The 17,641-nt window shown below is 39.9% G+C and overlaps 1 protein-coding gene across 3 annotated transcripts in view; it reads left to right on the forward strand.

Annotated features, from left to right (window-relative positions):
- The first annotated feature begins 1,371 nt into the window (after positions 1-1,371).
- The window catches only part of EEFSEC (eukaryotic elongation factor, selenocysteine-tRNA specific), a 128,766-nt gene continuing 112,496 nt past the window's right edge, over positions 1,372-17,641 (forward strand). The window contains exon 1 of one of the 3 annotated variants that reach the window (XM_056336808.1): positions 1,372-1,802. In XM_056336808.1, coding sequence (XP_056192783.1) covers positions 1,412-1,802 — 391 coding nt within the window. In that variant the 5' untranslated portion in view covers positions 1,372-1,411. The remainder of the gene's footprint in view (positions 1,803-17,641) is intronic. The other 2 variants (XM_056336806.1, XM_056336807.1) reach the window with 2 other exon arrangements.

A 17,641-nucleotide genomic window follows, 5' to 3' on the forward strand; every position in this document is an offset into this window, starting at 1 on the left:
GAGTCATTGATTCTGTCACCTTGACTTCTGTGTGTTTGGGAAGGAGGGGTAATTTGTACCTAGCTGTAAAGCTCTGCAAACTCTTCTATATCGAAAGTGGTGTTATATGAAGTAACTTTCTTTATAAGAAAAAGCCTGGAGTGTGGAGTTAAAGCCTACAAACTAAATCCATGATGCTGACGACAACCTTAGGCAAGTCATCTTGCGCTTCTGGCTCATTCATTAGTTACTCAGATGTGAATACTAGATACTGTTAGCGATATATATTACTGCATAGGGAGAGCAAAACAGCTCTTCTCTCAAAGAAAAAAATCTGTAGAGTGCAGTGCAAGTCTAGTCTACTTGGACACCTGTGGGGGAGGTCCATCACACAGTATTGTTTTCTTGGCTTGTAAACAGCTGTTATCATTTGAAGTGGTACTCAGGACTACTTAGTGGTTGCTATTGAAAATGCAGAGCGTGTGTGTTAAGCTTTATCGTGTAATACATTTGGCCCTGTGTGCCTCCTGGGTTATCAGTAAAGCTAAGTGACTTAAACCAGTGAAACGTGCTCCTGCCCTTACCCTCTCAAAGACTCTCAGGCCTCTCCAGTGGTCATCTACTTGTTTGTTGGTTGGGGTTTTTTTTTATTGTTGTTTTGCAGGAGAGATGTTCATCCCTGTTGATAATCACGATTATTCTTAATCCCTTAAAGGTATGATTTTTAGGAAGCATCCTACACAGCATAAAAATGCTTTTACAGAAAAATAAATTATAGGAACCCAGAAATTGTTGATTTAAGTGAAAGGAGAACAAATTATTCAAATCTTGACCTGCTTTTTCAAGTGAGTTTGCAATGCCCAAGCAACTTTGAAGTCAAATCTGAGGACCACGCTTCCAGCAGTGGCAGGGTGGGGTTATCCTTGCAGGTGTGCAGTGACAGTGGGCTGAGCTAAGGCAGCCCTGAGTGACTAATTAGTGTGGGTATGATGAGAGCAAAGCGCCGGTGCCCCGGGGCAGCTGCAATAACCCCTTCCCCAGGGGCCCTGCGCAGCCTCTCGGCTCCATCCTCCTGCAATTAGCCCTGGCCTTGATGAGCCCCAGACCCGCACCTGGGGAGGGGGCGCCCGCCAGGTGTGTGGCCGCCGCTGTGTGTTGCTTTAATTGCCTCCCCCTGATGAGGCGGCCTCGGAGCCGAGGCCCGGGAGGGAGCCGGGAGGTCTCGCCCCAGCAGGTGCGGCCGCTGAGCACGCGAGTAGCGGCGGGTTTGGCCAGGCTGTGACACCGCCGGGACACCGCTCGGCGTGTGCGTGCCGGCTGGGGCCCGGCCGGGCTCTCCCGCCGCCCGGGGCTGTGGCTGCGGAACGGCGGCGGCGGGCCCGCGTTGCCGCAGGGGCGCTGTTGGGACGGACCGGCCGGGTGCAGCACCGTCATGGCCGCCGGGCCCGCGGCGCCCCGCGTCCTCAACGTGAACGTGGGCGTGCTGGGCCACATCGACAGCGGGAAGACGGCGCTGGCGCGGGCGCTGAGCACCACCGGCTCCACCGCCGCCTTCGACCGGGCGCCTCAGAGCCGGGCGCGGGGCATCACGCTGGACCTGGGCTTCTCCTGCCTGCGCACCGCCCTGCCGCCGCAGCTGGGCCCGGGGCCCGGCGAGCTCCAGTTCACGCTGGTCGACTGCCCGGGACACGCCTCCCTCATCCGCACCATCATCGGCGGTAAGGGGGGGAGCGGGGGTGGCCGCCCCTGCCCGCCCCGGGGCCCCGGTGGCGGAGAGGCCTCTGGGGGCGCCCCGACCCTCGGCGAGCTCCCCGCTTCCCCCGGTGAGGCGAGCGGGGCTGCCGCTCGCCGGAGCGTCGCGGTGCCGGGGGCTTGGCCTGAGTTAGCCGGGGCCCCGGGGGGATGCGGCTGTCCGACGGGGGGGGGAGGCCTGTGCGGGCCTCCGGTGGCTCACGGGCCTCATGACTTGGTTACACTTCGTGATTGCCCCACAAATGAAACGCCAGTGCTCTTCGAAAAGCAGCCTAAACGTGAAGCCTTTGAGTGCTCTTTGGACAGTCAGGCCTGCTTGGTTTTCTTATGCATGGGGAAAAAATAATATTGTGTATGGAGGCCTTCTTTGTGGTATTTAAGGGCAATATTAATTTCTAGGTTCTCACTTGTTAAAGCTGTCAGAGCTTGATATTCCCTGTGGTTGAGAGCTGTAGCGTGCTTGCTGGACATGCTTGTGCCAAACTCGAGAGGGGAGTTCTAATGTGATAATCTTATGCTTAGAAATAATTTTGTGGATTTTAGTAACTTTCTGGTTCGGTTTATGTAGGTGATATCGGAAGGTCAATCTGGTTTGCATTAGAGCACGTGTTAAATTAGCTCACCTTGTTCTGTGAGAAATAACACCTCCCCCTTCCACCTCTTGTAAAAAGCCTGAAGAGGCTTGGCTTGGCTAAGGAGGTGAAGGGGCTGCAGCTGCAGGCTACTGAAAGTGGTCACAGGTTGATAAACTGCAACTACAGGGACCTCTGGAAGCTAAGTTAGTTCCTAGCATGTCCTCTGCTGGTGTCTCTAGTGTCAACTAGTTGGTGGCTTCACAGGGCAGGCAGTGTATTTCTAGTCAGCTGGACTGAGGTTCAGACCTAGTTACTTTCTATGATGTGTGAATTAACCCTCTTTTGAGCAGACACGTTATTTGTAAATGTTGTTAGCAGTAACTGCATTGCATTTTTTAAATTTCTTTTGTATTGGATAACAAAGGTTTACTTGTTTCTCGGTTCCACCAGCAGCGAAGTGCTCTGTACCACTAATGCGTGCTCTGCAGCTGCAGGGGAGGAGTGACTGTGCTGAATCCCAGAAACCTGTGGTCTTCCAGTCTTTTGTACTTTACAATTAGCTATCATTCTTAAGTAATCGGAAGCACCTGCTTGTCTTCTGAGGAGCAAAGATTACTTTGGCAAACTTTTCTTGGAGGTACTGAATAGTGACTTGTAGTTAGACATTCCTTTTTGCCAGAAACTACTTCTCTCTCATGAAGAGGACATGGGGAAACTTGGAAAAATAGCTTTTTTTATCATTTTAACATTTATCTGGGTTGATTATTTGATACATAGACTTATTGTGGCTTCCTGTTGGTTTTATGAAGAAGCATTTAGTCACAGCTGTTTCCAGTGGTTGAATAAGTTACTCAGATTTCCTTATTGATGGGCCATGCTGGGAGAAGATGACTGTGGACAAGTGGACTAGGCTAGAAGGCATGATAAGAGTTTTCTTCGCAGCAAAAAAGATTCTTTACAGGTAGCAATTCAGACACATAAGTATATCAAACTTGCTTAGATCCAGTTATACCAGATTATGTGTCTTGGTGAAAACACTTGGTTAGTGTGACTTTTACTGCAATTGTAGGTATTAAGAAAGAACGGTAGAGAAAAGGCAGTGTGTTAATACTTAGCTTATACAGTTAGAAATCTCAGTTTTCTGCTTGATAGCATATGTGTATCTTTGTTTTCTTTTTACTATCAGGTTTAAAAGGTGAAACCTTGATGATAAAACCTGATCTGTGCCTGTGAGACTACTTAGGTGCTTACGGTTTTAGTATGGTTTGGTGAAACTCAAACTGAAGTATAGCATATCTTGTGTAACAGGATACATCCTTCAGTGTTTAAGTGTCAATATTTCAATATTGCCAACTTTTCTTGCTCTTCAGAAATGGAAAGCCAGGCCTTCCAGATAATGATACTTCAAAAACACAGATTGTTTTCATCTGCTTTCTAATCATGAGTATTCAAGGTTCACAATTTCAAGCATTTTCTTTGTAACCAGATATGCTACTACTTTTTTTCTTTTTGATGGAATCTGAGATTTCACTGTTAGTACACATTTTCTATATATAAGGTTTTAAAATAAAACATTAAGTGCAAAGTACTTTATCTTCCTGTGTTTATTCTGCACCTCGGATTTCTCATGCCTGTACAATACTGCTTTTCTGAAATTAAGTCCTGTGATAGCTATAGATCTGAGTTACCCTACAGAAAAGATAGAGGCGGGAGGGATGAGGGAAGGGGAGCTAGATGTGAGGAACCTAAGGGTGGAATGATAACAGAGGGCTCTGAAGAAGCAGCCTTCTCATATGTGTTAATCATGTGCATGCAGTGGAAGCTGTAGGTGTGAAAATATGTTATTGCATGTTCTTATTGTTTGAAGCTCACTTTTCATTGATAGTGGTGTAAACTAGTTGGCTCACCCCGAGTTGACCCCATCTTTCGGAAATGCTGTCTGCTGTGGCTAGGTAGTGCCAGCATTATTCAGTCAGGTCTCCCATGAGGGAGAAGGGGTTCCTTCTGAAGAGCTCCTTTATTGGCTTCACAGGGGAAGCCAGTAGTGGTGTGGTGTGTGTTTTTTTTTTTTGGGGGGTGTGTGTTTGTGTGTGGTTTTTATCTCAGTTCTTTTCTTCTAGGGTGCCACTTTCATCAGTGGTGTCCCAGGCTATCTTCCAGTCCAGTGCCTTCCTCTGTCATCTGTGTTCCCAGAGTGCTCTAAGGGTTAATTTCTTTGCCGTGCAAAGCTGATAAATCTGCTTACAGATGAAATTATACTATTTACCATTCTTTAACATATTTCTGTATCTAGCTAATTCTTGAAGTGTTTTTTTTCATGGCTGAATCTAGTGTTGCATTTTTGTCATGCTGTGCCAGGTAGTGCTTGACCTTGCAAATACTTCTCACAGTCACAGATGTTTATTTAGAGACAATACCTTAGGATTAAATGAATGCAGAATATTTGAGCAGTAACCAAATGGAATGGAAAATGCAAGTCGTATTTCATTCTGTGTGGCTACATTTTTCTTGCAAAGCTTGTCCTTGAAAACAAAACATATCAAATGTTAAATCAAAAGATACTTTTTCTTTTTAACCTGCATGCAGGGAATTGGAAATGTTGCAGACAGTTCCACCGAAGGCTGTCTTAAAAAGTTTTAGCTGGAAGGTGATAGTGAAGGTTGAAATGGAATAAATGATAGGCACTTAACTTACTACATCGTGGCTTTCACTTGTATTTAAACCACACTGGTTTATTCTTCAACAGCAGACTCTTGTGTGTCGGATGTAGCAGGAAGGTATTAAGTTATTGGGGACAGCAGTGTGACTTGGACTGTGTCATGTATTTTTTTTTTGAACAGCAAGAACAGAACTCTGTTTTACAATAATTTGAAGACTTTCCCTGTGCTCTAGCAGGATTTTGTCTATCATGTATCAAGCAATGCAACAAGTACTTTGTTTACAGCTGTTCATAGTTGATTTACTAAACAGAGAGAACAAGCCTGAATAACTGAATTTTGAGAGTCAGGTCTTTAGCTTGTCCCTGTGTTTAGCAGTAAGAAGCACTCGCATCAGCCTTATGTTTGCATTCTGCATGGAGGGAATGACTGCAAAATGCATTACTGTTATTTTTCATTGATACCGCTTGATTCTATTGCTATAGAGATTTCGAATGGTATTTTGTTAAAATTTCACACAGAGGTGGGGCAGTTTCTGTCACAGTCCTATGGGTTTGTTTTTAAGCTTCTGTTCCTTTGTTAAATTTCAGCTCTCTGGTCTTCCGCAAAGCTGATGCTAATGTCATCAAAGTAAAAGAAGAGTTGCTTTTACATTTGTTTGTTGCAGACCTATGCATTCAGTAGGGTCTGGAATGGTTTCTCAAATGAGTTCAGCAGTAAAGGGATGCCTGCAGAGAGGTTATATGAGTTAATCTTCCAGAAGAAATTCAATCTCCATATTTCATTTTAAGACCACTTTGCGTAGCAAAGTAGTTTAACCAGTAGCAGATTTTTTACTTGCTGATGGTTAATTTCATGCCCTACAAAGGGTCAGCACACTAATACAGAAGAACATGATTACCTCATCCTCTCTTCCCCCCGCACACGCAGTGAAGGGATACCGCAGTGTTTGTTTTAGGTGAGCTCTTGTCAGATGCCCTTTATCTGTTTGATTTTGAGATGGGTCCTCAAAAGAACTTCTAAAAAAGAAAGTTGTCTTTTTTTGGTTTTTGTTTTTGTTTTTTTCCTTTGTGAAGTTCAAAGGACAGAGTAGCCTTATAGTGTTTTAATTGGAAAGCTACTGCTTGACCTTGGTTGTCTAAACCTGGGGGGGGGGGGGCGGGGGCGGGAAATTCTGACAAACTTGTAGTTTTGTAATCCTTATGCCTGCCTGAACCTTTGACCCTTTTACTTTATAACTAGAACTTCATTGTCACCATTTGTCCCTGCAGTTCCTTTCAAAGAAAACAGCCTTCCAAGTGTCTGTTTCCACTTTGCTGCTGTGTTCTGTTAAGGAAGGGTATTAATTCATACCTGATACATTGGAGGGGCCAAGACTTTTGAACTTGCACAAGAGCTTGGGGAGGGGGAAATGAGCATAGCAAAAGCATGTCTTGCTGATGCAAATGAGTACAATGAAAACAGTCTTGGGAGATCAAGGGAAATGTGGTCTTGCTACCAGCATTCAAATTCAGTCAGATGCAGATTATTTGTAAGATTAACATAGCACAAAAACCCTCCTCTTTTATCACAGATTAGTTGTTTTGCCAAGTTTGTTGTAAGCTTTTAAGAGGATTTGTAAACTCAGGGTTACCTTTGCATTACTGTCATGAAAATACACTTCCATTGGTGTGAACTTCTGCTGGTTGACACCTTTGTGAAGATAAGACAATTCTTGTTTTTTCTGTTCCAGGTGAGTGAGCAAGTAGAGTTTTATAGTTGTAGAGTGTATATATGGATGATTTAAATTTTTGTGGAGGCCGCTTGCTATTGAGTGCACATGTAGAAGGGAAACCTGTTCTTCTCTGGAGCAAATTCCTGTGTTGTTCAATGGACACCATGCTGATCAGAGAGAAGTCACTGGAGAGTCTTGAGGAGTTTGGCTGCCAACTTGAAGTGAGAATAACGTAATAATGAACCTTGTTCTGGCGGAAAAATATTAAAATACAACTCATGTTATATAATTTATATTCATGATCCTTGATGTAGTGGTAGATCTTGTGGAAGTACTCATGGGCCAAGAGAGTTCAACTAACACTAATGTGAATGTTTTCCAAAGCCTATTAAACTTGGGTTCATGGTGCTTGTAAATTGCTGACATTGCTTTGTATTAAAAATGCAAATAAATAAACTTTATTTCTGTAAATGAAACCACTTTTCTCTTGAAACTGAAACTGTCTTTAATTCACTTTAAGTAATTTGGCTGGTGCCTGATACTTGTCTGACAAATTAAAGGAGTATTTTTATTGACATTTTAAAATGAAAGCCACTTTTTAAATTAAGGACCTATGCATAAAGATAAGGCAGCTGGTATAAAAATATTGCTGCTCTCTCCCCAACCCCCAAAGTGCAACTTTGTCTACTGGATATTAAGAGTGCACAAGAGGGCAGTGTTTGCCTGCGATGTGGGATCCTCATGATAAGTGCGTAGGGTAACAGGTCAGCATGGATGGAGTGACCGTACTGTGAATCGAAAAAGAATTAAGTAGAAGATTTGGAATGCAACTGTGGCTTAATTTTCCCATTCCTAAAGAAAATATCCTCTGTGCTTTAAAGGAAGGTTAGTTGTATTTCATCTGCAGTTCAGATAGTGCTTTTTATTGCTTATGCGATAAAAAAAGTGTAGTGTTGTCTTATGTGTTACATGAGATGCATATAACACAGGTGAGATGAAACAACTGGTTTTCACTGAGGCTGCATGTGAGCAGTATGACTCTTTATCCACATAAAGGGCTGGGTTTTTTTATTTTACAGTTAAGGAAAGTTTATCTAGTTTACCCTGTAAAGCAATTAGTGATGTGGGAACCATGGAATTTAGCGTACCCAGTTCCCCCCCCCCCCCCCATTTCCCTGAGTCATTTAATAACTAAGCAAAAGTAAGGTAGTTGTACTAAATCTGTTTTGAACCACTTCTGTGCAGTGTGGGGTTTGTTGTATGAGATTGAGTAGAATGAAATTTGTGTGTGTGTACACCAGGGTACTTTCAAATAGTGGTCTTCCTGTGTAATTTCTATCTTACTTGTATCATAACTATAATGATTCTAACTTCCTATTTATTATGCATCACTTCTCATTTCTGTCTGTGTTAATGTTTTTTTAGTGATGTGACAGTAGGACTAGTGTAATTGGCTGTTATGATTTCTATTCTATGTCCTCTTCTGCTTTTTTGACTTGAAGCTGATTTCTCTATTAAACTTACAAAGGTTCAACCAGCTCCTAAACTAAACATCAACTCTTAAGTAATATTAGAGAGCAAAGCGGGAAGTCCTCCTCTCCTTTTATGGGTTGAAAAGTTTAAAAGGAGTGAGAGAGCCATCGTCTTGCGATCTCAGAAGTTATAGTGAATGATCACGTTCTCTTTTATTTCTTGTTAGAATCCTGTCAGAAGTGTACAGTTTCCTGTGTTCAGTTAAAAAAAACCCCAACCTTAATTTTGCATATCTTGTTCTGAAGATGTGATTTCTAATTGAATTCTCAATCTTAAATGTAGACTGTATACAGGAGTGGCTTTATTGAACCTTGTTTGAATGATAGGTTGTCTCTTGCTAGTATAGGACAGTTTTTCTATAAAGCTTTTGAGTGGTTGTGTGCATACTTGCTTGTATACAACAAAATTGTGCTAATTCACACTTCATTATTTGACACAAAAAACTTGACAGCTTCTCAGGAAAACATAATAACCGAGCACTGTAATGGTGCTAAGTCTGTTTGATCATTCTTCCTATTGATTTAAAAACAGAATTTCTTTGTTCCATCATTCTGTGTGCAAGCATTCATCAAATAACCACATGTCCTTTCATTTCAATTTGCTTCATGTTTCTCCTTCTTGAAATTTTGTAAGCTGTTTGGGAGAGTGGTCAAGCTTTATTAATCCATGTTAGATGTTTTTAAATATCAGCTAATGTAGTGAAGTCTTATAAATACCTGCATAAAACTAGAACAACTCACTGTAAAATATGTAGCAAGTTTATAGTTAAAATTACCCTTGTCAAAATAAATTTAAAGCACATTTTTCTAAGTAGATTTGTAACTGATGATGGATATGTTTGGCTTGTTAAATAGTCCAATTCAGCAATTCAGTGGTCTGCTAATCAACAAACTGGCTTAGTAAGGTTCTACTGTATTTGTTCTACAGCTTGACTTAGCAGTTGTCTTCAATTAGTGGATGCTAGATAGCAGTTAAATGATACATTGCTTATGTATAGAACACACTTTTAATAGCTAGCTTAGCTTGATGGAGCCGTGAACTTAGCTTCCTTAATGTTCCCTGGTTGTTTGTTTTGTTTTTGTTGGTTTTTTTTTTTGTTTCTACTAGAAGTGATTATATATGTTCTTGGATGACTGTTATAAAGTGCTGTGTATCAAAACTCCTAAAAAACCAAAGCACAGATGGGAAAATCTAGGTTATAATAGTAAAGCAGACATACGACATCTAGCTAAGCGAACAAACCAACCCCCCACATTGTCATTGTTGAAGCCCGTTAAGTGGAGTAAAATTATTTCTCCATGTGACAGCTAGTTGTTTTCTGTCTGGGAACCCTAAGGTTGGCCTGGCAAGCTGAAGAGCAAGGACAGATGTTCTGTGGTGGTAGTTTCCAGCTGGATTCTTGAATGCATTGTGTTCTGTGGGTCACAGCTCATAACAAAGTAAAATTGAGTGAGAGCTCCAGCAAAGAAAGACTTGAACAACTTGTTTGATAGCTGTGATTGCAAAGATACTGTGCATACTGTGAGAAAATATTCTCTGTGCTATCTGTAAAATTCAGATTAAATAGCCATTCTGAAGTGCTTCCTTTAAACTGTTTGCTTCCAAAAAGCATTGCAGGCTAAGTAAATACCAATAATTCTTATTTCCCATCTCCTTATCAGTTATTCTACCAAAATGTTCTTGCACAGCCTATCTAATCTCTTCGAGTGAACATGAAATGGTTAGTGTTGGCTTCCAATTTGAATGACAATCTCTGTTTCAAATTTAAGCTGATGAATTCTACATTAGATTGTAATTATCAGCATTACCAGCACTAGGGGTGGTTGTGACCAGACAAACAAATATATTTATATATATATATATGTGTATCTCTATGTTGAATGTAGCAGCGGAATGAGTTGGTGAATAGTGGAAGAAAAGGAAATGGAATTGAGAGGATAGCTTAAACAAAAACAATAAATTGCATTCAGGAGCATTGTGGGGGTAAAAGATGATAAGGGGGACTAAAAATCAAGGTTTAACTTTTGAGATTTATGAAAGTTGACCTGGGTAGGAATTCAGGCCCCTTACCCCAAGTTCCATAGAAGAGATGATTCATTTGGCTTGCAGGTTTTCTTTAAAAATGTATTATTTTCTTATGCCATGGAAGGATCATGAGCATTGTCGTGTCCATGGCAGATCTGCTTTTTCTGCAGTGCCAGGAAAGTGAATTTAATCCAATCCCCTGTAGCACTTTTTTGTCTCCTGTGCCAAAGTTTTGCTTTGTTTCGTGTCTTATTTGGGTTGCAGCGTAAGGGCTTGGGTGCTCTTTTTAATTGTGGAACTTTGCCTTGATTTGTTCGGCAAAGATTCACCTGTCTATTTCCATTAAATTTATTGTAGAGCAGGTAACTATATTTTAGAGACATTTGCTGTATATGTAAAACTTGAAATGGTCTTTAAGAACCTGTTGAGTAAGGAAAAGCTATAGAAGTGTTAGAGAATTGTTGATAGAACTATCCAATTGTATTAACCACGATAGGCAATGGGAAATGTCTTTTTGTCATAGATATTTATTGATGCTTAAATTTACTTCTCTTATATTAAAGACTTCCCTTCCAGCAGTATGGCTTTGGAGAGGAAAGTTTCTGAAGCATGCAAAAACTGTGTTTTGGAGAAAGAAACAAAATTATTGTAGTTTTCTTTTTTTAGGATCAAGAAGAGGGGGAGGGAAAATGGTTTCCTTGTATTTGACTGTGCCGTTGGAGAGAAGACAAAGCTCAGTCTCTTGCTGACTAATGTCATCATCGAGGCATTTTTTTTCTCCCACAGAGCAATTTTGTCTCCGCTGAGACCCCCACAGCCATTGGCAAGACCATGGCCTGAGATTAAATCTCATGCTTGGGTGAAATTCTAATGACTGTAATTGTTTCCTCTTTTTAAGTCTGTGGTCCCTTCATCAAAGAGTGGTGCGGAAATTATGCATTTATGTTGTAAAAGGGAGGTCGTGATTACCTGAACCTGTGGTTGACTTCAGGGGATTCTGTGTTGTGTTCTGGCAGTGGTTATCCATGCTGACATTCTAGTATGTGAAATGATTTAAAGTGTGGCTTGGAGTATATATGTAAAGTAATAGTGGCACGCCTCAGTCCTCTCTGGGGTTTGTGCTGCTCTCGTTCGCAGTCACCCACTGTCGGGTGATTGCTGCCTCTCGGTCAGCGGAGTGCTAGCAGCTCGTGTGTTTTGGTTGTCTGTTGGCATAGGAGAGAAGGCAGAGTAGTAGATGTGGATCTAGGTAGGCTTCTGTGAATGATCTGTTCCAAAGGTAAGCGCCTAACCTGGTGCAGCCATGCAATAGTGCTGGAGTTGTCTCCCCCAAATTGCAGAGGGCTTAGGACCTCTCTGCAAGTGTTAGTGTTAACCCTCACTCTCCAGTGTTTATTGAAGGTGTTTGGCATCTTGAAGGGATCGCACCAGTATGGTAGTGCTGGTGTGGAAGAACCAAGCATGAGTATGTCTGTGAATGTGGATATGAAGAAAATTGCACACAATTTTATAGAGGTAGTTTGCCTGATCCTGCAAAATGGGAATATATGCGTGCGTCAGTGTTGCTGTGTGATGGGAAAATTCACAGAATAATTTTGTGTTATTTGACTTTATTGTGCAGTTCTGTATGTACACAATTTTGGAACTAACTTATTTGGAGGTTTGCTGCTTTGAAACAGCAGGACTGCTTTTGTGGGGTTTAATGTTTTCTTTGTTGTAATTTAAAGCCAAACAAATCAAATGTGAAGATAAATTTGTTTTTTAAACACAAGCCCCACTGTCCATTTCCTAACTTCTTTGGAGGTTTATGAAAAAAACACAGTTTTAGGAGTTTCTGCTCTAATTTATGAATTGTCCTTTAAAGATGTCAGAAGAACTGACCAAGAGGTGTTTAAGCAGAGAATAAGGAAAATTATTCAAATGGTACTTAATTCTAAGTGCTTAGGCTGCATTTAGAGAGTAAAGAAACCCTAAATAGTGTCATTCTTAAAAGCACTCAGCATCAGAATCTTTCCCTGCTCTCAGTGAGGCGATGTTGTACTTTTCAATACTCCAAACTGAATACCGAACAAAAAAAAGAAACCCCAAGTGTCAACAGTGCTATTCACTTAAGGACGCAGCCTTGGGCATATAACATGGTTACGTTGGCCACTGTCTGGCAATATTATAACTTAATATGATGATGTGCCTCACCTTAAACATTCCTAAAAGCCTGAAAAGCAAGTTTTTACACCAAAGTTATATGCATGTCTTTCATATAAATAAAATCCATAATAAAAAACCCTTGAAATAATTGTTCATAATATTTCTCCTTGTGTATGGTGTAATGACAATATTGCTGAACATCCAGCAGTCACAAGTCGGGTATTCCTAAGGAAGTTTAAGGAAATAGTTTTGTTCTTTCAGTTTGCTTGTGATAGATTTTGACTCTGTGGTGGGTACCAATGTGTACTTCTTTCCCTCAGTAGACTTTTCACCTAACAACTGAGATGATCCCATTATTTCAAGTGCTGTGATAAAGTTGTGGTGGCTGGTGATGTTTACCCATGTGTTTGTAATTGAGCTCTCAATTTACTCTCTCTGGTGTGTATTATGATATCCAGGAATGCTAGTTTTTTCTGTCCAAAATTGCTATTTAACTGGAATATCTTGTGGGGACAAGATTCGCTTGTCTGTGGTGCTGTGTAGTGCTTCTAGGGCACTATATATATTTTTAAAAAGTGTATTTAGTTAAATCAAACTGTATCAGCCTTTGCATGGAGAAAATACTCTTTTGAGGGAGGGAGGGAAGGCGTTTTGAACTGAAGTGAAATTCCTTAAAAAAACCACCCAAAACCTCAAAAACCCAGTAGCTGAAAGTCTAGTCCTTAACAGAAAGTTCATCTCCATGTGTGTTTTCATTACTGAACTATATTCACTAACAAATTGTATGTGGGTGAGTGTTTGGGTGGTTTTTTCATTATGTGTCCCTAAATGTGTGTTCTTTTTTGTTTTGAAGCTTTATTTATGGTATGAAATAGTTGATTATTCTAGTAATAGCCAGGACTGCTTTTGTGGGGTTTAATGTTTTCTTTGCTGTAATTTAAAGCCAAACAAATCAAATGTGAAGATAAATCTGTTTTTTAAACACAAGCCCCACTGTCCATTTCTTTACCCACCCTGCACCAAGAAACCAGTGAGTCTTTAACTTACTTTGATAGTGTTCCGTTAGTAACATAGTCAAATTAATGTAGTGTTTGAAGGTTATTTTGGTTACTGTACTTGTTTCTTTTCCCTTTGAATTTTAAAGATGTTTATCTTTGTCCCATTAAGAAAATGGTAGACAGTAGCTAGGAAAACTGTAGACCACATATAAAGTGATGCCAGGTTTATGGATTTTTTGGTGTGTTCTTGCATATAATTGAGTCAATCCTAGGTAGAACCAGAATTGACTAATGTGAAATTTAAATTAGTGACAGTATCTTTTCAAAGCTTATGCATACTGTTTTAAACCTTTCTGCAGTAACTTAGGGGCTCATATAAGAACAGTCGGAACAAAATAGTTACAAGAATGTTTGAGGTTAAGCTGTCTAATATTTATTTTAGCAGCCTATGATACTTCAGCAGCATTTTCACTTTGTATAAGAGAGCTAACAACTTTATAGCATCTCAAATGCAACGGTATTTACTGTTTTTATTGGACACTGAAAATTTTTAGAATAACAGCATGAAATCGTGAAAATGCACGCATTTTGGGGAGGCTGTTATTCTGTTTGGAAGCTGTTATGCTTTCTGTTTGTCCCAGCCTGTGTAGGTTCCCCTTTATGCAGTTTGTTCTGAAGTGGAATAAATAAGTTCTGTGAATGAGAAATGTGTTTCTGCTAAGGGGATGCTGAAGTGGGGTCTGAGGTTCCCTAATAAAAGACAAAAAAAAAATTAATGTAGGGATTGGAAGCATAGTACGGTATAGGTGCAATAAAAGCAGCCGAGATCAGCTCAGCAGAAACAGTACATTTATGAGAACTTGTCATAAGAAGCAGAGTTCTGTGGTTAACAGTCATGATTGAAATACAGGATGCTCAGGCAGTAGCTTACTGGTGGCAAACATGACTTTCTAGTGGGTCAGCAAAATAGCCCATCAAGCTAGTTTTCCAATATTAAATATATTCTGGGAAATATGGTTTGCTGCTAAGTGGTAGAAATCATTGGAAAATATTTTAAATGCCTGAATTGTAATCTCTCTTTCTACTTCTGTTAGCTCTGGGCAACCAAAAAAATTGAGCTTTAATCACCAAGGCTGTATTCTTTCTTGGCGATTTCAGCATTTCATTAAGCAGTGATTAGTACTCTTCAATTATGCATTCATTTATCTTGGTGATGCATTTACAGTTAGAGATAGTGTTGGTTTATTGAATTTGGCTGATGCCTAGCAATTTCAGCAGATTTTTTTTCTTGCCATTTAAGAACATGCAAGAAAGCAGTAGAGAGGGGTTTTATAGCCTTGGCATTGTGTTTAATGATAATCTTAGATTATTTTTTTTATTTTTGTGAAGAAAAGTGGAAAATACAAGGTGGGGTTTTTTTTCCCCGCTTAGAACTTTTAGAAATTCTGTTCTAAAGTCCATCTCCAGGCTTTGCCTTTGGCTGCTGGACATGGGTGGTTGGTGTTATGCCTCTTTCAGGTGCAAGGGAAGAAGCAGCGTAGCAGGCTGATCTCGAAGCTCGTAGTTGGAATGGATTTTTCTCCATGTTCCTAAGCTGGCAGTTCCACAAATGAATTAAATGATCTTTTTCCCTTTTCTTAAGGGGGGTGGGGGGAGAAGGAAAAGAGGAGGGACAGTGCTGTGGGAAATATGGTTGAAGAACAGTTTCTTGATACTTAAATGTTGTCCTTTAGGAGTAGGAGGAAGGAGGAGAGAAAAGGATTTCAATAAAAAAAAAAGGTGTCCTTGTTTGTTTTCTGTCATAACTGGGTAAGGATTAAATAGTGGTGGACTGTGAGTTGGAACGCTTTGAGGGAGGAGTGGTAGGGTTGCTGATAACCCACTTTTGCTTCACTTCTATTTGTTTCATGGGTTTTGTTTGTATGTCTTAAAATTATGCATTCCGTTTCCTTCTAGCTTTAACGGTATACAAGCTTGAGTTCTAGTTTATTAACAGAACTGAAATGAAACAGGCTTCTTTGCCTGCCCAGTGCTGCTGCAGAAGGAATAGACTATTGCTGCTATCTCTTGGTACTGAAAACTTCAAAGCTTTCATTTTGCTGGTGAAACCCTGCGTAAAACTTGTGTAATCTGAGATGTTGTGATTTAATTTTCCTTAGACAACAGAATCTAGCTCTTTGAGAGAGACAAATCTTCTCACTGTATGCTTAAATCTTATTTTTGTGAGTAAAAGAGAATGCTGTGTATGTTTAAAACATGGTGACTACAAATAAGAAATTTTTTTTAAAAAAATTGTTTTCCCCTTGTGGTCTCAAGTCTACCCCCTTTGTACCTTGCTCAACAGGGCACTCTAGAGGTAAAAATCATGTAAATGGATGCTAGTATTACTTTATCAAGGGAAGAAAAAAAAAATTAAATACACATTTATGTGATTTTAATCTTTTTTTTTTACTTCCATGTAGACTAGTAATTAAAGACACTTTTGTTTTCTCTACCTACATTACTTACCCTTTTCCTCTTCATACACTTTATTTCAATGTTGTGTTTTTACAAAATGGAAAGATAATTTTTTTCCTCAAAAGCAGATTAGCTGTGACATTTCAAATACTTCCAATAAATTTTTTTTATTAATTGTACTTTAAGGAAATCTTCTAACAAAATTTGATTTAGGTCTATAGTAAATTGTCAGTAAGAATATACTTAATAAAGTTCCTTTGTATTTCTCTTCCGTTATTATTATATGGTTCTTCCTTTGTATTTCTCTTCCATTATTATATGGATCTTCAACAGCAATTGTGTCCATCATTTGATGTGAAGACTAAAGTGGCTAGGTAACAAATGAAGCATATTTACTCAAGTTTATTTCAAATGAAATTCTCATTCAGAGTTTTCTGTCCCTTGTTCTGTAATCCTAGTTCCTACTGTCAGAAAACTTAATTTAGCATCTTGTTCTCTCTGAGTCTAGAAGATGTAGATCAGAAAGAAGACCTAACAAAATGTGAAAGCTAATAGTTAAGAATATAAACCCACTCATACAAGGCAAAAGCATCTAAGAATGGGTTTCTGCGAAGAGGGAAGTGTGTAATGTTTAGATATTATTGATGTGCTTTTGATACTGTTTTGTATTCTTGCTTAGGAATTTCTTCTCTTAACTCACCTGAGAAATTGTATCACGGAGTTTAGATTAGCAAGCACAGATGATTTTGCTGGGCTTCTGAGCACTTCATTTCTAGAATCCCATCCAAGCTAGATGGTAATGGCTCAGTGCCTGTAGTTGCTGCTTTTTAAATTTTTGCTGCGACTAGTGGTCTCCAGAAATGTGCTGGTTATGTTGTTCCATTTTTAAACACTGAAATATAAATTTACGGCTATGGCATACTTTGTAGGATCATTACTGCTTTGTATCCGTGTTATTTGCTTATTTACCAAGGATTCTTAGTCTGTTTGTGTATTTCCATTGAATAACTTGAGCAGTGCCAGCATTCCGAAGAGCTGGTCACATGAGCTTGGCAGGGCAATGTGTATTCTGCACAGACTTTGTTTTCTGTAGGCTTTCTTCCCACTTCCTGGGGATGTTGTCAGCCTCTGTTTTAGCTTGAAAATTTAGATTTAGATTTGGGAGAGAAGTTGTTCTGAATTATCAAATGAAATATAGGAGGGTGAGTGTGGGATGTGGAGCTGGGAGACCTATTGTACTTTTTTCTTCTGACTCTTCTTGGTCACAGAAGCAGAGCTCTGGTCTCGATAAAAGTTTTGATCTTGAGTGTTTTATTTAACCGACAGATGGGACTGCTCACAAACTTACTTTACACAAACTGCCACTACTACTTGTAAAATGCCTGTACCTTTGAGTCAGAGCTTGTGTGGCTTTTTTAAGTTGTTTGTTCATCCTAGAGAAAAGGCTGGAGGACTTGTTGCGAATTATTCTGAGAGATCGATGATAATCTAAGCATGTTGTGTTTTATATAGTATTTCAGCTGTACTGTGAAATCACTGTGCAGGGTTGTGCAACACAACTTCACATTTTGAAATTCTTCAAAATACTTATAGAAAACCTTTTTCTTTAATTATGAGGGGGTTTAGAGGTAAAAGGACTGTTGTTGTATGTTGATGGCTTCTGTATGTACACCTTGCAAGATCTATGGTTTTCTAAGTATAAAACTTGAAGCAATAAAATAACCTGGCTGTCTCCAAGTTGGAAATGTTTTCATTATTCTAGGGAGCAAGTGGTCTAAATTTAGCCTGGGAGCTTTCTAAAGCTGG

Source organism: Falco biarmicus, chromosome 4, assembly GCF_023638135.1.
Source record: "Falco biarmicus isolate bFalBia1 chromosome 4, bFalBia1.pri, whole genome shotgun sequence".
Classification (NCBI taxonomy): Eukaryota; Metazoa; Chordata; class Aves; order Falconiformes; family Falconidae; genus Falco; species Falco biarmicus.